Source organism: Mirounga leonina, unplaced genomic scaffold, assembly GCF_011800145.1.
Source record: "Mirounga leonina isolate KUSES-001 unplaced genomic scaffold, KU_Mleo_1.0 Mir_104, whole genome shotgun sequence".
Taxonomy (NCBI): Eukaryota; Metazoa; Chordata; class Mammalia; order Carnivora; family Phocidae; genus Mirounga; species Mirounga leonina.
In genome coordinates, this window is record NW_023270231.1 from 3,679,541 (window position 1) to 3,707,419 (window position 27,879).

General features: G+C 37.3%; 1 protein-coding gene across 2 annotated transcripts; it reads right to left on the reverse strand.

The window, feature by feature from the left end:
* Positions 1-1,432: 1,432 nt before the first annotated feature.
* SOX30 (SRY-box transcription factor 30) lies at positions 1,433-27,682 on the reverse strand. Of its 2 annotated transcripts, XM_035012362.1 has the most exons (5): positions 26,460-27,682; positions 24,444-24,683; positions 23,028-23,207; positions 18,016-18,508; positions 1,433-1,814 (listed from the first exon to the last, which is right to left on the reverse strand). In XM_035012362.1, exons 1-5 carry the CDS (start codon positions 27,469-27,471, stop codon positions 1,433-1,435), a joined length of 2,307 nt encoding a protein of 768 aa, XP_034868253.1. In that variant the 5' UTR covers positions 27,472-27,682. The 2 variants fall into 2 exon arrangements, with proteins under 2 accessions (XP_034868253.1, XP_034868261.1); XM_035012370.1 differs by lacking the exon at positions 18,016-18,508 and having other exon boundaries at positions 1,696-1,814.
* Positions 27,683-27,879: the final 197 nt, after the last annotated feature.

Sequence of the window (27,879 nt, forward strand, 5' to 3'; positions counted from 1 at the left end):
TTGAAATGACATTGCACAGAGTAATAAAGAATATAAAATATGAAAATAAAATTTTTATTGGGAAGAGGAAATCTTACATACAATTAAGTATAGGGCTGATGACATGTATTAACAACCTTTCCTTAAGGAACAAATACAGACTTAGTACAGGAAGAAGTTGGAAGCTTAGAACAGGTTTCCATACAAAATTTCCAAGTAGTTTTAAGTAACAAAAATCTCAATTTGCATAAATTATACAGATCATTGAGGGAAAAGTGTATTGGTTTGTGGTTATTTCCAATCCTCAGTTCAGGTGCCTTGTAGATTTCTTCTACCATGATCCCAATTCTGTTGGTCCTGATCCTGTTCTAAATAGGTTCTCTCCATCCATAGTGGATACTTACCAGAAGGACACATCACAAGAATGATTTTTATTGCTCACTGTGAATTAAACAAATTCCATGTGCTCTTACATGAACTCCATGGTTTTAGAGACAGCTGCTTGCACCAAATCTGGAGGAGCTCTTCCATTTGGGGGGGGGGGTGCTTAAGTCACATGTACAACATGTGTAAAAAGTTTGAAAATGGCATCAGAGTATGTGTACAATATCTTTGTTGATACAGATTCAAGTCTCATGTAAGCTAATAGGATCTGTGCAATTCTGGAGATTATTAAGTAAAAATAAATATCTGCACGTGGTATGGAAACCATCCTCATTTGAACAGTACTCGTTTTGCTTATTTCTATCCCCCAAACAGAAAACATCCAACAAGAACAATTTTATCTATATTTATTTAATTATAACAAAAGTAGAACAATGTATACCACATGGAAAAAGAAATCCAAAAAAGATGATGAAAATGTTTAGGAACAGAAATGACTAATTTAGCTGAAGGAATTACTCAAATGCCATGAAAACACATTTGCAACTTATAATTGATTATTAACATAAATTAAATTTAGTAACTGAGTCTCAATTCACTACTAAATATTATCAAAATATTTTCAAACTGTTACATAAAAACAGACAATATCCATAAGTATTACATAAACACCAAACAAAAAAATCATATGAGAAAAATAAATAAATGTATCCTGAGATAAAATACAAATCACACTTGTCATGCCAGATATATACTCCCTATCCCCTCAATATAATTGTGAGGATTCAGTATTTTGCACATTCCAAGATAAAGTAATGATAATATATGTTGATACAAATTTCAGCCACAAAAATAAACTACTTCATATCTTAAATATTCCTATGATGAAACATCAGGACTCCAGTTTCACTAATCAAAACTTTATGAAGGTATAAATTACGTTTGATCTGATTCCTCAAATCATGGCTGAAAACTCTCAGCAAAGCATTCTAGGCTTTTTTTTCTCATACCAACTGACCCAGAATATATTTTAAGAAATGTTTATTTTCTGTGCATATTTGTTTTAAAATTATAAATTCCTGAGCACTTTTTCTTCTTCCTCCTCATCACTGTCAGTGACATTGACTTGCTGGATGCTAGAGGGAGTTGATGTTGGGGCTGTGAAGACGTTCTCCAAGGCTCCAATGTCCAGCTGAGGCATGGGGTTTAAGTATTCTTCCCCACTGTGGCTATGACTGTTATAGTAAGAGGTCCCATCCATGCTCTCACAACTCCGAGAATCTTCACTGTGCGTACGTTCATCTGGGTAGTCTCTAAAAGGATAGTCTCTATTTAAAGCTGAAAACATAGCCTCATGTTTTTGGTACCTGTCTTCATAATAACCAAGGCATTCTGGCATTGAACTTGGAAAATTTCCATAGCCAAAGGGAGGCCGACTATAAGGGCACGTGCTGTAGCAGAAAGACAAAAATGGAATTAGATCATACCTTGTCCCCATGCTGCCTTGCATACAGACTAATTGAGGAAGTTTAACTGCATCCTCTCTGGGGCCTGGAAAGTTCCCAAGATAACTTTCTGCGACCACTTCATGTATTCATCTGCTCTTTTACTACTACCAAGTCCCAACATAAAATAAATGGCAAAGTAAGCTTGTGACTCACCAGAGCTATTATCTAGTATCAGCCTTGGCTTCTTACCTTTGACAACCTTGATAAAGAAAAATTGCTAATCTGGGCTTTTCTGCATGACACCATTTAAGGTTTTGGAAATGCAGGCATGTGTTATATTGTGTTAAAAATCAATGCTTAGTAAGGAGTGCAACAATTGTTTTTACTAGCATTTGAAACAAAACGTACCAGGGGAGGGATATATAGTTGGGCTGGAATTAATAGCTACTCATCAACTGCATTTTTCACAAAACTAGAATAAGTAATTCCTAAAATTTGTGTGGAATCATGAAAGACCCTGAAAAGCTAACACAATCTTGAGAAGAAGAAAAAAAAAAAAGCTGGAGGCATCACAATTTCATGTTTCAAGATATACTACAAAGCTATAGTAATCAAAACAGTATGGCACTCGTGCAAAAATAGACATATAGATCAATAGAACAGAATAGAGAGCCCAGAAATGAATCCATGATTATATGTCAATTAATTTATGACAAAAGAGGCAAGAATATACAATGGGGAAAAGACTGTCTTCAATAAATGGTGCTAGGAAAACTGAACAGCTACATGTAGAGAATGAAACTGGGCCACCTTTGAACACCATACACAAAAATAAACTGAAAATGGATTAAAGACCTAAATGTGAGACCTGAAAGCATAAAAATCCTAGAAGAGAACACAATCAGTAATTTCTTTGACGTCGGTCATAACAACATTTTTCTAGATATGTCTCCTAAGGCGAGAGAAACAAAAGCAAAAATAAATGATTGATACTATATCAAAATAAAAAGCTTCTGCACAGCAAAGGAAATAATCAACAAAACTAAAAGACAGCCTACTAAATGGGAGAAGATATTTGCAAATGACATATCCAATAGTATCCAAAATATAAAAAGAACTTCTACAACTCAACACCAAAAAACAAACAATCTGATTAAAAAATGGGCAGAGGACCTGAATAGGTATTTTTCCAAAGAAGATATACAGATGGCCAACAGACCATCTATGAAAAGATGCTCAACATCACTCATAATCAGGGAAATGCAAATCAAAACCACAATGAGATATCATCTTACACCTGCGAGAATGGTTAAAGTAAAAAAGACAAAAAAATAACACGTGTTGACAGGGATGTGGAGAAAAAGGAACCTCATATACTGTTGGTGGGAAGGTAAATTGATACAGCCACTATGGAAAACAGCATGGAGGTGCCTCAAAAAATTAAAAATAGAAATACCATATGATCCAATAATTCCACTATGGGGTATTTACCCAAAGAAAATGAAGACACCAATTTAAAAAGATATACACACCCCTATGTTTATTGTGGTGTTATTTATAATAGCTAAGAGATGGAAACAACCTAAGTGTCCATCAATAGATGAATGGATAAAGAAGATGTCTTTTATCATGAATGAAAGAGGAGAGATCACAAGCAACACTGGCGAAATACAAACAATTATAAGAACATATTATAAACAACTATATGCCAACAAATTAGGCAATCTGGAAGAAATGGAAGCATTCCTAGAAACATATAAACTATCAAACCTGAAACAGGAAGAAACAGAAAACCTGAACAGACCCATAAGCAGCAAGGATACTGAAGTGGTAATCAAAAATCTCCCAACAAACAAGAGCCCAGGGCCAGATGGCTTCCCAGGGGAATTCTACCAAATATTTAAAGAAGAATTAATACCTATTTTTCCGAAGCTGTTTCCAAAAATAGAAATGGAAGGAAAACTTCCAAACTCTTTCTATAAGGCTAGTATTACCTTGCTCCCAAAGCCAAAGACCCCAACAAAAAAAAGAATTAAAGACCAATATCCCTAACGAACATGGATGCAAAAATTCTCACCAAGATACTAGCCAATAGGATCCAACAGTACATTAAAAGGATTATTCACCATGACCAAATGGAATTTATTCCTGGGCTGCAAGGGTGGTTCAACATCTGTAAATCAAATAATGTGATACACTACATAAATAAAAGAAAGGACCAGAACCATATGATTCTCTCAATAGATGCAGAAAAAGCATTTGACAAAGTACAACATCCTTTCTTGATTAAAACTCTTCACAGTGTAGGGATAGAGGGAGCATACCTCAATATCATAAAAGCCACATATGAAAAGCCCACAGCAAATGTCATTCTCAATGGGGAAAAACTGAAAGCTTTTCCCCTAAGGTCAGAAACACAACAGGGATGTCCACAGCAACTCTTGCTAGACATGTCTCCAAAGGCAAGGGAAACAAAGGCAAAAATGAACTACTAGGATTTCATCAAGATAAAAAACTTTTGCACAGCAAAGGAAACAGTCAACAAAACCAAAAGACAACTAACAGAATGGGAAAAGATATTTGCAAATGTCTTATCAAATAAAGGGCTAGTATCCAAAATCTATAAAGAACTTATCAAACTCAACACCCAAAGAACAAAGAATCCAATCAAGAAATGGGCAGAAGACATGAACAGATATTTCTGCAAAGAAGACATCCAAATGGCCAGCAGACACATGAAAAAATGCTCAACATCACTCAGCACCAGGGAAATACAAATCAAAACCACAATGAGATACCACCTCACACTAGTCAGAATGGCTAAAATTAACAAGTCAGGAAATGACAGATGTTGGCAAGGATGCAGAGAAAGGGGAACCCTCCTACACTGTTGGCAGGAATGCAAGCTTGTGCAGCCACTCTGGAAAACAGTGTGGAGGTTCTCAAAAAGTTGAAAATAGAGCTACCCTATGACCCGGCAACTGCACTACTGGGTATTTACCCCAAAGACACAAATGTAGTGATCCAAAGGGGCAACTGCACCCCAATGTTTATAGCAGCAATGTCCACAATAGCCAAACTATGGAAAGAGCCTAGATGTCCATGGATAAATGGATGAATGGATAAAGAAGATGTGGTGTATATATATAATGGAAATTACTCAGCCATCAAAAAATGAAATCTTGCCATTTGCAATGATGTGAATGGAACTAGAGGGTATTATGCTAAGCAAAATAAGTCAATCAGAGAAAGACAATTATATGATCTCACTGATATGTGGAATTTAAGAAACAAAACAGAGGATCATAGGGGAAGGGAGGGAAAAATAAAATAAGACGAAACCAGAGAGGGAGACAAACTATAAGACACTCTTAATCATAGGAAACAAACTAAGGGTTGTTGGAGGGGAGGAGGGTGGAGGGATGGGGTAACTGGGTGATGGACATTAAGGAGGGCATGTATTGTAATGAGCACTGGTTACTATATAAGACTGATGAATCACAGACCTGTACCTCTGAAACCAATAATACATTATATGTTAATTAAAAAAAGAAGATGTGTTTTATACACACACACACACACACACACAGAGGAAATTTATGCAGCCATAAAAAAGGATGAGATCCTGCCATTTGTGACAACATAAATAGACCTAGAGGGCATCATGCTAAGTGAAATAAGTCAGACTGAGAAAGACAAATACTATATGATTTCACTTGTAAGTGGAATCTAAAAAAATAAAGAAAAAGCAGAATCAGAACTATAAATACAGAGAACAAACTGATGTTTGCCAGAAGAGACAGGGGTGGGAGTTTGGGCAAAATGAGTGAAGGGGAGTGGGAGATATAGTCTTCTAGTTATAAAGTAAATAAGTCACAGGAACAAAAGGTATAGCATAAGGAATATAGTCAATGATATTGTAATAGCAATGTATGGGGACAGATGGTAGCTATACTTACGATGAACCTAGCATAAGGTATAAACTTACCAAATCACTATGTTGTACATCTGAAACTAATATAACATTGTGTGTCAACTGTACTAAAAAAAAAAAAAAAAAAAAAAAAGAGTTCCTGGGCAGGGGGGCTGTGGCACTGGAACAGAGGATAACAACTTAACTTTTTAATTGACTCTCCATAATAAGTTAAATTAAAAACTTTCTTCCTTTCAGAAAGATTTAGAATGGATATTAAACTGTGGGGGGTTTTTTTGTTTTGTTTTGTTTTAAAAGATTTTTATTTATTTATTTGAGACAGAGAGAATGAGAGAGAGCACATGAGAGGGGGGAGCCCGATGTGGGACTCGATCCCGGGACTCCAGGATCATGACCTGAGCCGAAGGCAGTCGCTTAACCAACTGAGCCACCCAGGCGCCCTTAAACTGTGGTTTTAAAGATCTTTTCCAAATAAAGTTTTTGCAATGTGAACAATTGAAAAGATTATTTTGCTGTTTAACAAACTGCTTTTTTAAAGCAAATCTAAAAATTCTGCCATCCAAGCCCATTTGTTAATTTTTTTTTTAGAGTATTCTCCCTTTCAAAGGCACAGAATGGGAATCATAGGAAGGGGTACACAAAAGTCCAAGCAAGAGTTCCCTGGGCTCATCGACTCCATCTAGTGACAGATAACATAAATATAATAACCACATTCAGCAAAACCTACAAGTTGAGGGTTTCACTTCATGCTCCCACATTTTTTTTTAAAAAAAGGTCAACTTTGTTATCTTCCCTTTAAAAACATAAGTACGATTGACATACTAGACTATTATCTCAAACTCTTTTAAAATATGGGGTATCTCAAGTGGTTTGGCATCCCATCCCCAAATCTCCCAAGTGCTGGGGGCCTTGCCCATGTTAAATATCACAATAATGAGGCTAAATTTCCAAAATGTCTCAGGTTTCCTTTCCTATTGCCGTATCTTCCTTGAGGCATTTTTAATATAACACATACATCCGGAACACATTATCCTTCTAGCTAGTATGACTTTTCTCCTGTGGCTCTTTTACCCTCAGGTCCTCCACCCACTGAATTACACAGATAGCTCTCCTGCACAAAGCCCTCACTTCAGCTAGAAACACTGGACCCACTATCTGTTTTCAGGACTCAATGTAGGCAAGATACTACACAGACTTGGTGGAGAATTTAATTTTAAAAAAAGATCTAGAATCTAGGTATATACTAGACATGTGCTAAAGTCTATAATGTAAACTGCAAACATTTCATGGCTATATAGGTATGGTAAAAACATGTTATATTCAGAAAACAGATCAGTTAAGATCAGAGTAATCCTAGAGGATTGCATGGATGAAAATGAATACATTTAGAAGCACTGTGGTGTAATGGGAAAAGCATCAATTAGAATTATTAGAATGATAATATTAGCCAACATGTAATAAGCATTTACTATATTCTCTAGGCATTAGCTAAGAAGTTTATGTGTTATCTCAATTATTCTTTAGAACAACCATACGAGACAGATACTATATCTCCATTTTACAGATGAGGGAAGAGAATCTTTTTTTTTTTTTAAAGATTTTATTTATTTATTTATTTGACAGAGAGAGACACAGTGAGACAGGGAACACAAGCAGGGGGAGTGGGAGAGGGAGAAGCAGGCTTCCCGCGGAGCAGGGAGCCGGATGTGGGGCTCGATCCCAGGACCCTGGGATCATGACCTGAGCCGAAGGCAGACGATTAACAACTGAGCCACCCAGGCACCCCGAGGGAAGAGAATCTTAAAGAGATTGAGTAACTTGCCCAAAGTCATATAATTAGCAAGTAGTGAAATAGAATGAGGCAAGCTAACTCTAGAACTTGTTCTCCTAATTACCATGCCACACTACCTGTGTACTAGTTCTAGCTCTGCCACTTAAAAACCTGGTAACCTTAAATAAACCTAAATTTTTCTGAGCTTTGGGCTCCTTCTATAAAAAAAAACAGAGATAATATCACCTGTTCTACCAACTTAAAAGATCTGTCAAGAGGAGCTTGAAAGAGGGTAAAAGAAATAAATGAACTAAGAATAGCTAAATTGCTGATAATTGTTGATATAATGGGATTCAATATGCTATTCTGCTTTGCATATAAAAATTTTTGTAACAAGATGGTAACTGGGATGCCTGGGTGGCTCAGTCTGTTGAGCAGTTGCCTTCGGCTCAGGTCATGATCCTGGAAATCCAGGATCGAGTCCCACATCGGGCTCCCTGCTCAGCAGGGAGTCTGCTTCTCCCTCTGGCCCTCCCCCCTCTCGTGTTCTCTCATTCTCTCTGTCTCAAATAAATAAATAAAATCTTTAAAAAAAAGATGGTAACTAAGGCAAAACTATAATGCTATTCATTGCTTCTCTCACTTAGTAGTATGCATGTAAGTCTCCTCCATGTCTTTTCATGGCTTGATAGTTCATTACTTTTCAGTATATATTAATTTTAATTATATTATATTAATATAGTGATATTCCACTGTTTATACGTACCACAGTTTATCTATTCACCTACTGAAGGATATCTTGATTGCTTCTGTTCTGGCAACTATGAATAAAACTGCTATAAGCATCTGTGTGCAGGTTTTTGTGTAAACACAAGTTTTCTTTTTTTGTGTGTGTGGTAAATACCAAGGTGTATGATTGCTGGATCATATGGTAAGAGTATTTTTAGTTTTATAAGGAATTGCCAAACTGTCTTCCAAAGTGACTGTACCATTATGCATTCCCACTAGGAATGAATTAGAATTTCCTTTGCTCCACATCCTGACTAGTATTTGGTGTTGTCCATATTTTGGATTTTGGCAATTCTGATAGGTTTGTAGTAGTATCCCATTTAAATTTGTAATTCCCTAAAGATATATAATGTGAAGCATCTTTTCACGTGCTTAAATGCCATCTGTATATGTTCTTTGGTGAGGTGTCTGTTCAGGTATTTCGTCCATTTTTAATAGGTTGTTTTCTTATTGTTGAGTTTTAAGAATTCAATATCTTGCACATTTTGTATAACAATCCTTAATCAGATACATCTTTTGCAAATATTTTCTCCCAGTCTGTGACTTGTCTTTCATTCTCTTGATACCACATTGTTTGATATAGTAGCTTTGTAGTAAGTTTGAAGTCAGGAATTGTGAGTCCTCAAATTTGTTCCCCTTTCTCAAGATTGTTTTAAAACTATTCTGGGTCACTTATAATTCCATATAAACTTTAGGGTCAGCTTTTACATTTCTGTGAAAAAAAGCCATTGGGATTTTTGAGAGGGATTGTATTGATTCTGCAAATCACTTTAGGAAGTATTGTCTTCTTAACAATATTAAGTCTTCTAATGCATGAACAAAAATACATTTGCATTTATTTAGGTCTTTAATTTTTTTCAGTAATGATTTGTAGTTTTCAGTTTATGAGTCTTGTACCTCTCCTTGGTTAGATTTATTCCTAGGTATTTTACTCTTTTTTAACATTTTATTAACATATAATGTATTAATTTGTTTCAGGGGTACAGGTCTGTGATTCATCAGTCTTACACAATTCATAGCGCTCACCATAGCACATCCCCTTCCCAATGTCCATCACCCAGCCACCCCATCCCTCCCATCCCCCTCTACTCCAACAACCCTCAGTTTGGTTCCTGAGATTAAGAGTCTCTTATGGTTTGTCTCCCTCTCTGGTTTTGTCTTGTTTCATTTATTCCTCTCTTCTGCTATGATCCAATAGAACTGTTTTCTTAATTTCCTTTTTGGATTGCTCATTACTAGTGTATAGAAAATTCAAGTGACTTATGTATATTTATCTTATACCGTGCAACTTATCATTAGCTCTAATAAACTTCTGTGGATTTTTTAGGATTTTCTATATACAGGATTTTCCATACATAGGATCATGTACAAAAAGAGATAATTCTATTTCTTTTTTTGGACGTCTTTTTTTTCTTGCTTAATTTCTCTGGCTAGAACTTCTAGTACAATGTTGAATAGCAATTGTGAAAGCAGACGTCCTTTTCTGGTTCCCAATCTCAGGGGGAAAGCTTTTCGTCCTTCATCAATGAAGATGATATTAACTGTGGGTTTTGTTCAGAGATGCCCTTTATCATGTTGAGGAAGCTCTCTTCTATTCCTAGTTTGACAATTCAGTTTTGAAATCAGGAATTGTTTTTTATAATAAAAAAGGTGTTGGATTTTATCAAAAGCTTTTTTTTCTGCATCAATTGAGATGATCGGGTGGTTTTGTTCCTTCATTCTATTTATAAGGTGTATTACACTCATTGATTTTCAGATGTTGAACCACATGTACATTCCTGGGGTAAATCTCACTTGGTCTTGGTATATAATCCTCTTAATATGCTCCTGGATTCAGTTTGCTAGTATTTTATTGAGCATATTTTACAACTATATTCATATGATATATTGGTCTGTAATATTCTTTCCTGTGATATCTTTGTCTGGCTTTGGTAGCAGAGTAATGCTGGTTCTAGAAGTGTTCCTTCATATTTTTTTGGAAGAATTTGAGAATTGGTATTAATTCCTCTTTAAATATTTGGTAAAATTCCCAATGAAGCTATCTAGCTCAGGGCTTTTCTTTGTTGCGAGGTTTTTGATTACTGATTCAATCTCTTAATATAGGTCTGCTCAGATTTGCTATTTCTACTTGACTCAGTTTTGGTAATTCACTTATTTGTCCACTTTATCGAGGTATCTAACTGGTTGGTGTACAATTATTCACTATATTCTCTGATAATCATTTTTATTTCTGTAAAATTGGTAGCAATGTACCCAATTTCACATCTCATTTTAATAATTTATGTCTTCTCTTTTTTTCTTAGTCCAGCTAAAGTTTCATCAATTCAATTGATCTTTTTAAAAAGCTAACTTTTGTTGATTTTCTTTTATTTCATTAAACGCTCTTTTGTTTTTCTATTCTTTACTTACCTCTAATCATTTCCTTCTGCAGATTTTAGGCTTTGTTTGCTCTTCTTTTTCTAGTTCCTTGAAGTGTAAAGTTGTTGTCGATTTGAGATCTTCGTTTTTGAATGTAGGTCATTGCAGCTATAATTTTTCTGTTATTCTATCATGGTTGGAGAAGAAATTTTGTATGATTTAAATCTTTTTAAGCACTTTTGAGACTTGCTTTGTGATCTAACATATGGTCTCTCCTATGTGCAATTGTGTGCAATTGTGAAGAATCTATATTCCGTCATTGGGTGAAGCATTATATATGCCTGTTATGTAGTTGGTTTACAGTGCTGTACAGTCTTCTATTTCCTTATAATCTTCCTTCATTTTGGAGGAATGATCTATCTATTATTTAAAGTATTCACAGCTAACACCATACTCAATGGCGAAAAGCTAAAAGCTTTTTCTCTAAGATCAAGAGTAAGAGGGGCACCTGGGGGGTTCAGTCAGTTAAGCAACCAACTCTTGATTTCTGCTCAGGTCATGATCTCAGGGTTGTGGGGTTGAGCCCTACATCAGGCTCCATGCTGAGCAAGGAGCCTTCTTAAGATTCTTTCTCTACCTCTCCTTCTGGCTCTCTCCCCCTCACGCTCTCTCTCTGAATAAATAAGATCTTTAAAAAAAAGAAAGAGTAAGACAAGGATGCTCACACTTGCCACTTCTATTCAACATAGTATTGGAACTCCAAGCCAGAGCTATCAGGCAAGAAAAAGAAATAAAAGGCATCCAAACTGGAAAAGAAGAAGTAAAACTATCTCTATTGGACTGACATGATATTATACATAGAAAACCCTAAAGATTCCATTGAAAAAAATGTTGGAACTAATCAACAAATTCAGTAAAGTTCCAGGATACAAAATCATTATACAAAAATCATTTGCATTTCTATACACTAACAATAAATTATTATAAAAAGGAATTAAGAAAACAATTCCATGTACAACTGCTTTAAAAAGAATAAAATACCTAAAAATAAATTTAACCAGAAAGGTGAAAGACTTGTATGCTGAAAAATATAAGATGTTGATAAAAGAAACTGAAGAAAACATAAATAAATGGAAAGATATTCTGTGCTCATGGATCAAAAGAAGAATTGTTAAAATGTCTATTCTACCCAAAGCAATCTATAGATTCAATGCAACCCCTATGAAAATTCCAATGGCATTTTTCACAGAAATAGAACAAACAATCCTAAAATTTGTACAGAACCACAAAAGACCCCAAATAATTGACAAGGCAAGAAACAACAAATGTTGGAAAGGTTGTGGAGAAAGGGGAACCCTCTTACACTGTTGGTGGGAATGCAAGTTGGTACAGCCACTTTGGAAAACAGAGCTACCCTATGACCCAGCAATTGCACTACTGGCTATTTACCCCAAAGACACAGATGTAGTGAAAAGAAGGGCTATATGCACCCCAATGTTCATAGCAGCAATGTCCACACTAGCCAAACTGTGGAAAGAGCTGAGATAACCTTCAACAGACGAATGGTTAAAGAAGATGTGGTCCATATATACAATGGAATATTACTCAGCCATCAGAAAGGATGACTACCCAACTTTTGCATCAACATGGATGGAACTGGAGGAGATTATGCTAAATGAAATAAGTCAAGCAGAGAAAGTCAATCATCATATGGTTTCACTTATTTGTGGAACATAAGGAATAGCATGGAGGATATTAGGAGAAGGAAGGAAAAAATGAACGGGGGGGAATCAGAGGGGAGACAAACCATGAGAGACTATGGACTCCGAGAAACAAAGTGAGGGTTTTAGAGGGGTGGGGGGTGGGGGAATGGGTTAGCCCAGTGATGGGTATTAAGGAGGGCACATATTGCATGGAGCACTGGGTATTATAGGCAAACAATGAGTCATGGAACATTACATGATGTACTGTATGGTGACTAACATAACATTAAAAAAAAAAAAAAGACCCTATATAGTCAAAGCAATCTTGAGAAAGAACAAAGCTAGGGGCATTACACTCCCTGATTTCAAACTATATTATAAAGCTATAATAAAACAATATGGTACTGGCATAAAAGCAGACATATAGATCAATGGAAAAGAATAGAGAGACCAGAAATAAACCCACACATACATGGTCAATTAATTTACAAAGGAGTCAAGAATATACAATCAGGAAAGGATAGTCTCTTCAATAAATGGTGTTAAGAAAACTGAACAGCCACATGGAGGGGTGCCTGGGTGGCTCAGTCAGTTAAGCATCTGCCTTCAGCTCAGGTCATGATCCTGGGGTCCTGGGATCGAGTCCCACATTGGGCTCCCGGCTCAGCTGGGAGCCTGCTTCTCCCTCTCCCTCTGTCTGCTGCTCTGCCTACTTGTGCTCTCTCTTTCTCTCTCTGTCTAATAAATAAATAAAATCTTAAAAAAAAAAAGAAAACTGAACAGCCACATGGAAATAATGAAACCCCTATCTTATACCATACATAAAAATCAACCCAAAATTAAAAAGTAAAGACTTGAACATAAGACCCCAAATCATAAAATTCCTAGAAGAAAATATAGGCAGTAAGCTCCTTGACATTGGTCTTGCTGATGATATTTTGGGCTTGACACCAAAAGGCAATAAAAGCGAAAATAAACAAGTGGGACCACATCAAAATAAAAAGCTTCTGCACAGCAAAGGAAACCAGCAACAAAATGAAACAGCAAGCTACCAAATGGGAGAAAATATTTGCATCTCATATATCTGATAAGGCATTAATATCCAAAATATATAAACAACTCATACAAGTCAATAGCAACAACAACAACAATCCAGTTAAAAAATGGGCACAGGATCTGAATAGACATTTTTCCAAAGAAGACATAGAGATGGCCAACAGGTACATGATAAGGTACTCAACATCACTAATTATCAGGAAAATGCACATAAAAAGCACAATGAGACATCACCTCACACCTGTTAAAATGGTTTTATCAGAAAGACAAGAAATAACAAGTGTTGGTCAGGATGTGGAGAAAAGGGAACCCTTGTGTACTGTTGGTGGGAAAGTAAATTGGTGTAGCCACAATAAGAAATAGTATGAACTTCCTCAAAAAATTGAAAATAGACCTGCCATATGATCCAGCAATTCCACTTCTGGGTATTTATTTGAAGGAAATGAAAACACTAACTTGAAAAAAATAACTGTATTCCCATGTTCACTGCAGAAGAAGTTCCATACACACAATGGAATATTATTCAGCTGTAGAAAAAGGAAGAAATCCTGTAACAATATGGATGAACCTTGAGGACATTATGCTAAATAAAATAAGTCACAGAAAGACAAATTTGGTATGATCTCACTTACATGTGGAACTTAAAAAAAATGAACTCATAGATATAGAGAACAGATTAGTGGTTGCCAGAAGGGGGATGGGGTGGGAAATAGGCACAAATGGGCGAAGGTGGTCAAAAATTACAAACTTCCAGTTATAAGATAAATAAGTCCTGGAGATATAATGTACAACATTGTGACTATAGTTAATACCATGTTGTATATTTGAAAGTTGCTGAGAGAGTAAATCTTAAAAGTTCTCATCACAAGCAAAAAAAAAAAATGTATGTTGTACCATGAAACTAATATAATGTTTTATGTCGGTTATATCGCAAAAAAATACTTAAGTCTTCAACTATTATTGTAAATTTATCTATTTCTCCATTTAATTCTGCAATTTTGGCTTCATATCTTTTGGGGCCCTTTGTTGCATACATATATGATTATAATCACTTTATCTTCTTAATATATTAACTCTTATCAATATATAATATCCTTCTTTGTCTACTGTGAACAATTTTTGACATAAAGTCTATTTTGCTTATATTATTATAGGCACCCCATCTCTCTTTGGTTACTATTTGCATGGAATATCTTCTTTTATTTTTTCCTCTTTTTCAACCTATTTGTGTCTTTGGATCTAAAGTGAGTCTTTTGCAGGCGGGATATATTTTGATCCTATTTTTAATACATCCTGCCAATTTCTGCTTTTAATTAGATAGTTTAATCCACTTACATTTAAATTGATTACTGATAAGGACTTATTTTGCCATTTTGCTATTTGCTTTCTATATGTCATTCTTTTGTTGTTCCTTAGTTTTTCCATTAAGGTCTTCTTTTGTGTTTAATGGATTTTTCTAGTGTTCTATTTTGTTTCCCTATTTCCTTTTTGTGTATTTTTAAAGTTATTTTCTTAAATGGTTACCTTGGGGATTACAGTTAAAATCCTAAATTTATAACAATCTAATTTAAATTGATATTTACCTTCATTGGCATATGAAAACTCTATAAAACACCATCCCCACTTTATGTTGTCATAAATTATATACTTATGCATTTTGTATCCATTGACATAGATTTATAATAATTGCTTTATGTATTTTCCTTTTAAATAATACAGGGGAAAAAAAGAGAAGTTACTAACCAAAAATACAATAATGCTGGGTTTTATATCTGCCTATATAGTAAACTTTACTAGAGTTCTTTATTTCTTTGTTTGGCTTTGAGTTACTGTCTAGTGTCTTTTCATTTCAGTCTGAAGTAGTCCCTTTAGCATTTCTTGTAGGATATATCTACTAGTTATGAACTTCCTCAACTTTTGTTATCTGAGAAGGTTTTTATTTCTCATTTTTGAAGGATACTTTGTCAATTATAGAATTCCTGATTGATGGGTTTTTTTTTTTCAGCACTATGTATTCCACTGCCTTCTGTCCTCCATGGTTTCTGATGCAAAATTGGCTGTTAGTCTTACTGAGAATGTCCTGTACAAGATAAGTCACTTTCCTCTTGCTGCACTCAAGATTCTTTCTTCATCTTTGGTATTTAACAGTTTGATTATAATGTATCTTAGTGTGGATCTCTTTGAATTTATCCTAGTTAGTATTCATTGAACTTCGTGGATTCACATCTTCTTTCAAATCTGGATCATTTTTGGCAACTATTTCTTTAAATATTCTTTCTGCCCTTTCCTTTCTCACCTCTTCTCCAGAATCTCTGATGATTACGTTGGTACATCTGATGGTGTCCCACAGGTCCCTTAGATTCTGTTCACTTTTCTTAACTATTTTTCTTCTGCTTCTCAGATTGGATGATTTCAATTGACTTATCTTCATATTCACTAATTCTTCTGCCTGCTCAAATATGCTGCTGGATCTCCATAGTGATTTGTCATTTCAGTTACTGTAATTTTAAGTTCCAGGATTTCTATTTGGTTCCTTTTTATAATTTCTGTATTTTTATTGATGTTCTTCTCTATTTGGTGGTACTCTGTTCTCCTGGTTTCATTTAGTTCTCTGTCCATGGTTTCCTTTATCTCCCTTTAGCTCAAGACAGTTGATTTAAAGTCTTTGTCTAGTAAATCCAATGTCTGGGCTTCCTCAGGGATAGTTTCTGTTAATTTTTTTCTTGTAAATACCGTATCTTCTTGTTTCCTTACATGCTTAGTAATTTTTTGTTGATAACTGGATATTTTGAGTATTATAATGTAGTATTTCTAAAAATCAGATTTCTGCCCCTCCCCAGGGTACGATATGGTTGCTTTTTTTGAGTTGTACTTGTGTGTTTCATTGGTGACTTTTCTAAATTATTTTTGTAAAGACTTTATTCTTTGCCTTTTGTGATTATTTAAGTCTCTGTTCCATTAATTTAGTGGTTTGGCAGAGCTTTCCTTAAAACAAAACAAACGAGAGCAAAAAACACCCTACCAGTCTTTGCAGATTGGTTCTGAGTTGGGGCACTCCTTCAGTGCTTAGCCAGGATGTTTACAGTTCTTTCTTAGACTTGGTTTCCTATTTACACAGAGCCTAAAGATCAGTCAGAGATGAACGCTTACAGTCTTCCCAGGTGTTTGCTGAATATGTGCCTAGCCCTGGATATGTGTGTGCCATTCTGGATTTCCCAGTATACATTGGAGCTTTTCAAAGTCTTTATTCCCCCATGTACCTCCTTTCCCAGTCTCTTCTAGGCTTTTCAGTCTGCCTGCTGCTTGCCCCATCTTTTGTCCCTTACACCAGAAAACTGAGGGTAGTATATGCCTTTGAATATTTTTCACAAACACCACTTGAAAGACAACTCAAACCCTGAGAGTGTTTTGAGTTGAGTGAAACAAAGGTAAGCCCTTGAACCAATTCTTCAGGAAGCCACCAAATTAAGTCAAAATGCACAACCATAATGCTTTGAGGAAAAAAAGGTCTATAATGCCTCCTCCAACAGCAAAAAGTCACACCAGAACATGAGCCACCATCCCCTTGACCATCACTAAGCTATAAAATGGGGAATGGTTGTGGCAAACTGGGCTAAGGACTTTAAAACAAGCAATCCTATTATGAACTGAAGTAACATAATATATACCTGAAAAGTTCTTTGAGCTATTGGTATGCCTAAGTGAGAAGTAATTTTACTTTCCTAAATAAGTAACAATAGAAGATTGGTATTAGACATGTAACATTCCAATCTCAGTAGAAACTATCTCTGTTTATACACTTACCAGCAATTGAAAAGTAGAAGTTATACTCTATTAGAATGTTTGCAAGGAAGCTAAATTCTATCACTCCAAAATGAAAAGTTACAAATTTGTTTTCTCTAGATGCTTTCCTATAAAAATCAATTCTTTTACTGATAATTTATATGGGATTTTTGTTGTTGTTAAAAAGACCACTGTGTAACTTTGAACAAGTCATTCAACCTCTCAGACTAAACACTCTCCTCTATACCATTGCTATTCAAAGTTTGGTCTACAAACCAACAGAACTGGCATCACTTGGGAACTTGTTAGAAATGCAGAATATCAGGCCTACTATACCCTGGTATAGGATACTGCTCTACCCCAGACCTACTGACTCAGAACCTGCATTGTAACAAGATCACATATGAATGATATACATATAAAAGTAAGTCTGAGAAACACAACTCTATACAATAAGATATTGGTGGGGGGGTAACTAAATAATCTTAAAGACCCTTATAACTGATTTTTCTGAAAAATCAGATCTGATAACATTGGAGCCTGTATTATCTTGTGGCAACAATCAGCTACAGTTCAGTAGCAGCTACCCCATTAGATGGGGCATGAACTCTCTTTGGCCCTCCCAGTCCTCATCTAGCCTCCTTCATGTTTTTATGTTAACTGCTTGGCCCCTAATTCAGCCTCTAATCTAAATCAGATTCTAATCAGAATTGAGGAAGTCCCTTTTAAAATAAAAAAATGGGTACCTTCATAGGTAAAAATGCATTAGCTATATGTGTCTTTAGGTGAAAGAAAAAAATGTTCACTTACCTTGATGGGAAGTAGTGAGGTCCAGGTAGGAAGTAAGGGTGATGAAAAGAAAATCGTGGTGGTGTCCCAAACAACGTGGCTGGATGGCCAAGGGGAGGAGCCTGGTAGACATGTGAGTGTGGAATAGGAGGAGCCTGGGGGATTGGAGCACTTCTGGGACAAGTGGAAACGCTGGGATACTCCTTGGGAGGTTGGATGGTTGAGGTCACAAATCTGGCATGGGCAGTACTTGCACTAGTTGGGATCCTGTTGGTGTTCTCCAGAGAGACTGGAGTGGGTCTCTTCACAGAGCGACTGGCTCCGGAATGCAGCCGATGAGTGTCTGTTTGGGAGGGCCCAGCAAAGCCCTGGGGTGGGACTGCCGGGCAGAGGGGCAGACTTGGAGCCTGGACGGCCACCTGGGTAGCACTGGAGACGCTGGGCTGGAAAAGTGAGATGGGGCTTGGGCGCTGGACTGCAGGTGTGGGCAGCTGGATGGCAGGTGGGGCATCACCTTTAGAAATAAAAATAGCATAGGTCTGACATTAATTGAGTTGCTCCATGTTTTTCTTTTTTCAGAATTTAATAAGCTGTACAATCAGAAGCCTTCACTAACCACCTCACCTACTAACATTACCACATCACACTACTCTATTTCCTTTATAGTATTTGAACAAATCAAAATCATTTTGTTTACCTATTTTACATTTTTTGTCTCTCTTTCCCATCTAGATTCTAAGTGACATGAGAGGAGAGACCTATTCTGTTTTGCTCTCTGCTGTATCTCCAGGGCTCAAAATTCTGTATGGCACAGAATAGGTCCTCAACAAATATTTTTTTTTTTTTTTTAAGATTTTATTTATTTATTTGACAGAGACAGAGACAATGAGAGCAGGAACACAAGCAGGGGGAGTGAGAGAGGGAGAAGCAAGCTTCCCACAGAGCAGGGAGCCCAATGTGGAACTCAATCCCAGGACCTCGGGATCATGACCTGAGCCAAAGGCAGATGCTTAATGACTGAGCCACCCAGGCACCCAACAAATATTTCTGAATGGATAAATAAATGAATAAAATCGAGTGATTGAGTGAAAGATGAATACATACAGATGCTAATGCATATATATAAATATTTCTTTAAAAAAATAATATGAAACTACAGATAGTGGTTACTTTTAAGGAACAATCATCTGGGAGAAGAGACAGGGCAATGTGGCAAAAAGAAAAGCTAGACTTTTATTATACATCTATTGGTACTGTTAAATTTTCTATTGTGTAAATATATTAACCTTACTTTGAATATTGAGGTTTCAGGGAAGTGTATGGGTCATTTTACTACTATCCCATATACTTCTCTATATTAATCTGACATTAAAATGACATTTAATTTTTTGATTGAAAAAATAAACAATCAGTAAAATTATTTTGCTTTATTGCATTCAATGTCAATGTGATTACAGAAGGAAATTCCCAGGTGAGAAGAGGACTTGTCACAGGTCAACAATTTGTGACAGATATGAAAGTAGTATTATTGCAGCGAGGCATAACAAATATGGCAGAATTTTATAGGTAGGTGAAACAATCGTGTTCTTGAACAAGAGAGGACTACTAATTGAGTTACCAAGTTATTCAAATGACACATTTAGCCTAAACTTAATTAAACTTTTCCAAAGAAATACAGAGAGAAGCCATGGCAAGAGAGTCATGATCTGGTTTATTCCAGTGCAGTTAGATCTCTGTTAATATAGAAGATGGAGTCCAAGAACAGACTCTATGATTAGAAACATGTCTCTGTGAGAGGCTGAAAGGAATGTGGATCTTCTCTTAGCCTTGCCCAGTGAAGGCCTTTCCTTCCTTCTTTCTCTCCAGATGAGGCATATAATACTCCTCTTAAACTTGCAGGTAGGTATTTATCTGTTACTAATTATCTGTTACTAATGATCTGGTAATTATCTGTTAATCTATCTGTTTCAAAGATGGCCCCTGAGCCAGTGAAGCACAGATAACACAGGGGCAGGGTGTAAGTGAAGCTGTCCTGGTGCTCGTAGTTGATAGGGTTATGTGCCCTCCCATCTGCGAGGCACAGGCCCTAGGCTTTTCCTGATTGATCAGGCATAAAGTAATTTCCCTCTTCCATGTTCCCTCAGAACATGTAAATCTATAACTTACCATGAAATATTATAAACCTCTGATATTTGCTTGTCTGCCACCCCTACCGCAATCACAAAACTGGAAGCTTGAGAGCAGGAACACTTTCATTCATGTCTGCATCCCAGTTTTTGGCACAGAACTTGGCTAATAATAGTTAAGAAAGCTATGACTAGATGGAAAAAAAAACCCTAACAAATAAAAATCTATATCTGATAGTACTTTTACCACTGATCTGGTATAAAGAAAACTCCCTTCTCTAAACAACTATGAAGCCAGGCTGATTTGTAATTGAATTATCACTGCACTCAAGACATCTGCTCCTAAAATCTTCCTCTGACACAGGTTTTGCTTCCCTATAGCTAGTTCAAGAAGCTCTTAGTCCTCAGTAAAGAAGTATGATCTTCCCAGGCAAAGTAAAGGAGCTATACAGACCAACTGATATTATTTCAGTTACTGAAGAAGGAAGGACTCATCTTTTAGCTGACATGAAATGTTCTTTTTAACCAAAGATACTTCTATAAAAAAAAGCAGTGTGAGGCATGAGATGATAAATCATGCATTCCTTTAATTCAGTATTCACCAAGTAACTAACATATGTCAGGCACTGTTTTGGTCTGAGGTTAAAAATAAAATGCATGCATAGAGAGTTATATAGAAGTATAAGGAAGATGTCCTAAATGTCGAAATTCTGGTTGCTAAGCAGGAAGTTAAAGTCTGCAACATTGAGTCATCTCCATAAACTGTCAGTGAAGAGAGAAGACTTGTGGGAAAGGTAGAGCTCTAATGTATCAAACTTTAGATAATGTATGGAAAAGACTAGCCAGTCACCTGTTTTCTCTCCTTCTAGCACATAGCTAAATTACATTTCCCAGCCTCCCTTGCAGTCAGAGGAGTTGCCATGGGTCCAAGAGCTACCCAATGGAAGCTACAAGAGATGTGCACCACTTCGGTGACTGGCCTCAGAAAACCTTTCATGCATTATCTTCCAAGCTCTTTCCCCTTCTGCAAGTTCATGCACACTAGTCCAGTGGCCTTGGATGCCACATATTAAAGATGGCAGTGCCACAGGGTGGAAGAAGTCTGTGCCCATGAGTCACCCCTTCAAAGAGAGCCATACACTGACTAGAAATACCTATTTTAGACTTTAAATGGATAAAAATAAACCATAATTCTGTTTAAACCATTATGTTTAGGTGCTTGTAAAGCAGCTAGCATAATCTAATCATTACATGAGATAAAGAGCAGAATTCTAGATCTATAGTATAGTATGACAGGAACAAAAAAAGTTATTAATTTTCAATACCCTCCCACCACCTCTCCCAAAGGGAAAGAATTCACTGCCTGTGCTGACTGGACAGAGGGTGCACCGAGGCTTTTGTTGTGTGACTGGGATAAATAGCGAAGGAGTGAAGAATGGCAGAAACTGAGGACAGACCAAATTTCTCTAAAAGAAAAAGCTATATGGAGGTAGTAAGGAGAGAAGGACCAGCATGTGGCTGAACAAAGAGAAAAAGAGGCAGAGACAGAAGGAGAGGAGGAGAAATAGAGTAACAGGCAGAGACATAGAGACAGAGATGGGAAATGGAGAATTGGGACAAACAGGCAACTGATTAAAAAAAAAAAAAAGTGGGACTTTGGAGAGAGAAAACGATAATGAGGAGCCCCAAGATGACTTACTGTGTGTTGAACCATGTGATTCTTCCTTCCCTGCCCCCTCAAGAAAACCTACAATAAAGAGCTATATCACTTTTCAAGGAATTTTTGAGCCGGATTTCTGTTTCTCATGGACATGCTACTTTGCTGGAATAGATCTTAAGGCAAAGAGAAGACCAGCTTTTTTTGGATTACAATAGTACAGAAAAATGTAGGTTTTCTGTTTGTTTCAGTTAAACAAGAAGAGGTGGGTAAACCGAAGAGGCACCATATGTCTACTACCAAACAACTGAAATAGTAGTAAACTTTTTTAATTAAAAATTTAGAGAAAATGTATGAATTCAGAAGAATGAAAGATGTCAACTGAGTAACAGTATAATAAGGCAAACCAATTTTGGGCTTTAGAGATAAAATGTAGAGAACAAAATAATTCACCAGAAAATTCATATATGTATAAAGTGACATTTAAAAGCCAGACTAAAATAAATATAGCTTCCACCAGAGTTCTGGAAGACTTTAAAATAAACAAATTTGATATTTAATATAAAATGAAAATGCTGGCATAACCAGCATCAAAGACATTTGATAAAAGAAAGATATCTAAAAAGAATTCTGGACTATCATGCTGTAATCACTTTTGGAAACAAGAAATAGGAGAAGAGCTTGGGATGTGGCATTAAATGTGAAAGACAGAATGAACATAATGCATTGGTTGTAGAAATAATAACAGACAAGGTACTATAGATTTTATCAAAGAAATAGTAAAATTATTTGAATTGGTATCTATCCTTTCTAAACTACCATATAAGCTCTTTGATAGGAGACTGTAAAGATACCTTTGTATTCTGTCTCAAACACAGAGTTTGACCTATATTTGGTACTTAATAAACATTAGGTAATGGGGGTAGGTAGGCAGGGATGCAAATATGGCAGTGGAATATACTATAGACTGAGAAAACATCTGAGTTGGAAATATTCACCAAAACAAGGGAGAATACCAAACTACATTGCTAGATTGACTTAATGAGATAAAAATGTGCTAGGATGATACAGTACATAGCAAGCTCTGAAATTTTTCCTTCTCCAATTTCATGTTTTTACTTTCTTCTTGATTTTTTTCCTTAATATTGTTGTTCTAAAAATTCTTAAGCTAACAGAAACAAAATTTCAACTTAAGGTAAAATTTTCATACACCTATTAAAAATTCATAATCTACAATAAAACAAACTCACCAACTGGATGAGTGATGGTGTTCTGTAGGCTGGGAATTACCACAGAGTAGGTAGGTGAGCGATAAGGATATATTGTTGTAGGATTTGTAGAGATGATATTCTGTGTGGTGCCAGAAAATACATTGGAAACACTTAGAGGGAAGCGTTTTCGCTTCCCTGGACGAGGTTGATAAACCCAACCTATAGAAGAAGATAAGCAATTTTTAATTTGAACATAAAGACCCTATTTAGCCTTTAAATAGTTCTTTTTCACAATAAAGAATCCAAAATACTTCTAAATTAAAAAAAATAAGTTATTGTCTAAAGTGTCTTTTCTAACTTAATTATGTGATTTCTGTCCATTTTAATACCCATAGAGCTCCTAACTAGTGGTCAATATTGTAACCCATGATTCAAAGGAAGAGTTAGGGCAAATGTCTTATAACCAAAGACACATATTGAACCCATTGTAAAATCAACATTAAAGACATTGAGTTTGAATCCCAAAGCTTTTCCTTTACTTATAAAATAATGCCCCTGTAAGATATTATTCATCTCCTGTTCCCTCACTTTCTATGAGATATTACTGTCTCTATCTTACAATGGAATGGTCACTAATGACCAGTCACTATTTTTATACCTGGCTTAGGAAGAATCACTCTCCTAAACTTGGCAATCCCAAGTCCACAAACAACCCAATTTCCTTCCAAAGTCAGAAGAGTGGAGTTTAACAGTTTGTAGCCACTGTATAACCAGGGGAATCACTGGTTCTCTGTAACTGTTGCCTCTGACACCCAAAACATTTCTGCTCATATTTTAGAAAAAAATAACTCTTTTCCCATCATGCATGATCATATTGGCCATACACTTTGCTTTTACCCAAGCTTAATCTAAATGTCCTCATGGCTGGGGAGTAAGTCAGAAATTGTTTCAAACTACATCATGATGAGGATAAATTTGGCAGTTAGAAGACATAATTATGTTCTCATAACCATATAACATTAAAATGGAGCATGGTGTCAATCCCTGCATTCTCATTGTCTTTAAGTGTATGATGCATATTTGTTTCTGTTGCTATGATTTGAACTCTTCATTTTCTAGTGTATTTGTAAAATTGTAGCCTGGAACTCTGGAGTTTCACCTTTATTAAGTTCATATCTGTATATTTAATCGAAACCACACTAAAATTATGTCCCCTGGTTTGTTATTAGTTGGCAAATATAAGACCAGATATTCCTCTACTTGGTTCTATTTAAGAAAACGTATGCCATGTATCAACTCAATCATTACTATAATATTAGCCATTATTCTCTTTATTGTACATATCAGATTAGAAAAAAAATGCATTTTTGTCTTTCATTCTTAACCTAACCTAATCTTTACCTAAATAAATTTAAAAGAAATTAGAAAGAAGTTTTGTTTATTTCATTTGATTACCAGGAAATTCCTCTCTGTGCTTTTCTTTAATCTTTTGTGCTTCATCATAATAGGGTTTCTTTTGTTCTTCACTAAGTTTGTTCCACTCTAACCCGAGCTGGACACTGATTTCTGCATTGTTGGCTGCTGGGTTAGCTTTGGCTAGTGCTGGCCGGTGAATCCTTGCCCAAACCATAAATGCATTCATGGGTCGCTTCACATGACCATTTCTGTCCTTACTGAAAGGAGTATCTGGTATTCCTACATGACAAAAATTAAGAGACTGAATTAATGTGCCACACACGCACACACACACACACACACATAATGTTAAAGTGAAGTGCACCTTCATCTATATTTATTTTTTAACTGGAGAAAATATAGTCAAAGAACTGTCAGTATTCCAGAATGCCTCATAACCCCTGAACTCAGCATTCTAAGCTATAGCTTAGAATGACTCTTCTTTTCCTCAAAAAGAATAATATTGTTGAAGATATTGTACGAGTAATAATGTTGAAGACAAAGTAAACTGTTGGCTTATTACTTCTGTGGGCTTTGGTAATATCTCTACCAGTAATTAATTTAGTTTCTTTCCCATTAAAAATATTCTATTACTGGGGGACAGAAACTACGACTTATTCATGACTATAATCCTAGCACTAGCTAGGTGTTCCCTAAACGTTTAAAGGAACTCATTTACATGCCCCTGTAGTGTCTGTTCAAGTAAAAATATTTATAATATAATACTATATTCTATTTCATTATGAAGGTGAAGCTCTTGCCAAGGTGGGTCATTGACACTAACCCTATGTCCTGGGAGAAAAAATAAAAGAAAAATAATAAAAGTGACTTTTTGAGAGTCCCAGAACAAGTTGAAATTACAATAAAGGTAGCTAAATTCACATCTCTTACCTAATTCATCAAAAACAACTGTCTGTAAACTTCTACTGTTTCTCTTTATTTTAGTTACTTGATATATGAGTTTTTAAAATGCACAAAGGACTGAATAAGTATTATATAGAAAGCTTTCCCTTTCCTTTAGAAAATGAAGTTTATAAAAGCAAGAGGGTGAGATGGAGATAAAGGGTCAGTAAGGAAAATAAGAAAACAGTAAATACAAAAGTTAATGAAAATATGAACTGATATGATTTTCCATGACATTAATTGGCATAAAATTATCTGAATTAAATCTTAAAATAAGAATTTTCTAACTATATATTCATAAATAATGGATAGCAATAAAATATTTGTAGTTGTTACTGCTAACTACATTTTTTAAAACAATTTCTAGCTTATTCTACAGTATTTTCATTTTCTATATTTCTATAAATCCTTAGCTTTTAGAATACTAAAGTGTTACATTTAATCATGTACTGTTTTCTCTTAGAAAAATGTTTACTATTCATTTTTAAAGATGACAAATTACCTCCAAATTCAGTATAAACTCTCCTGTTTGATTATAAACATTTTTTCATTAAACAAGACTTAAAGTTTTCTTCTTGGGGCGCCTGGGTGGCTTAGACGTTTAAGCGTCTGCCTTTGGCTCAGGTCTGGCTCCCAGCTTAGAGGGGAGTCTGCTTCTCCCTCTCCCTCTGCCCCTCCCTCCGTTTGTGCTTTCTTTCTTTCTCATTCTCTCAAATAAATAAAATCTTTAAAAATTTCTTTTTCTTCTTGATACACGTAAAAATATTGAACTACTATAATAAAGTGTAGCATAGAAACTGAGGGTTGAAATAACTGTGTTTATAGTGAGAATGTTTCTATTTTGTGTATAAACATTAGTCGCCTCTAAATCTCATCATTCACTGGGCCTTAAAATAGATTTTTTTAAAAATGTTTGGGAATCTTGGAACATGTTAGTGTATTTTACTGGTATATGTACAAGTCAATTGGAAGTGATACCTGTGCAGACTCTGCCCTGTAATGAATCAGTTCCATGATTTTATTTTTCTAGTTTAGGCTTCTGAACTGCTGACATGTCAGCTATGGGGCAACACAGACGAAGTTTGAAAACCAGATTCCCCTGCCGTCTAATACCTGCATCTGAGGGAAGCACGGTGAGCGGGACATCTTTGGTTTCAATTTTTACAGAAGGCTGCAGTAAAGATTGCATTTTAATAGGCACTGGTGTCAAGGGGACCTTGGTCAACCGTATCAGCTCTGAAGGTGGAGGTCCCTGAAATTGGATCCGGGCCCCAGGGGGGACCGTGTGGAGAGTCAAAGGGATCCTGAGGTCTTGCTGGTGTGGCCCAAAGGCACTGGATGGCTGGGCTAGGATGGCTTCCCTGCTGCCATGGACCAGGCCATTGGACGCGGGCTCCGTGCCCAGCCTGCAGTCCTCGCGGAGTCTCTCGGGCTCCTCCGTTTTGATGACTCCTTCTCTGATGGTCGCCAGGTTTTTGCCTTCCCCGCCTTTCGCCACGTCCCTTATGACCTCCTCCGCCTCCAACTTGCCCTTCTTCTCGTCCCCTCGGCGCCAGTCGAGAGCTGGCCCCGGGCCTTCCACCTTGGCCGCCCTGGAGGCTCTAGGGCCCGCCTCCACAGGCCTTCGCGTCCCCGCCGACGGATCCAAGCCGGGCCCCTGTTCCTGCTTCTCGGCCTTGACGTGCAGCGCCCGGGGCTGCACTGGATGCAACTCGGGTCTGCAGGGGGCGCCGTCGGACGCGGGCGGCGGCGGTGGCAGCAGCAGCAGCTCGGGCCTCAGCTGCAGCAGCCGTGCTTGCGCGGGAGAAGCGACGACGCCTTCGTCCCGGGCCTGAGCCAGTGGTGGCCCAGGCGGCAGCAGCAACACCTGCTCCGGCTTCACCTGCAGCAGCCGCCGTGCCGCGGGTTGTACACCCGACGCCTGGGCCTCCCTGCACGACGAGGCCACGGTCGCAATGGCGGCCGCGCACGGGGTGGGCGGCGACGGCGGGAGCTCCGCGGCCTCAGCCCTAAAGGAGGCGCCCTCGACCGGCAGCTGGGGAGGAGCAGGGCGGAGCGGGCGCGGCGGGGTTGCCCGTGGCAGTTGGCGCGGCTGAGGCTGCGGCTCTGGCCTGGCTCTCTCCATGGGGGGAGGGGGACGCCCCGGCCTGGTCCCAGCCCGGATTGTGAGCTCAGCCGTTTGTTGGCGACCTTCCCCCTACCCCTTTCGGTTAAGACCCTTCCAAGGCCCTTGCTACCCAGAACCCTACGCGGTTCAAAAAGCGGCCCTCCGTCTTGGCCTCGCCCAATCACAAGCGTCCCGATCCCCCCGGCCCTCCAATCACAGGCGCATTCTCCGGCCCTTCCCGCCCTCCGCTCTCTCCTCGCGCGGAGCCCTCGAATCACCCGCGTTGGCCTGGGCTGTGACACGTGCTGCGCATTTTCCCTCTCTGACTTGGCCTCTCTTCCGGAGTTCTCATCCAGCCGTTGTCCTTAGTTACCCCTCCCCCGCCCGGAGAGCCCGACAATGGTGTTGCCCAGGAAACGGTGTGGT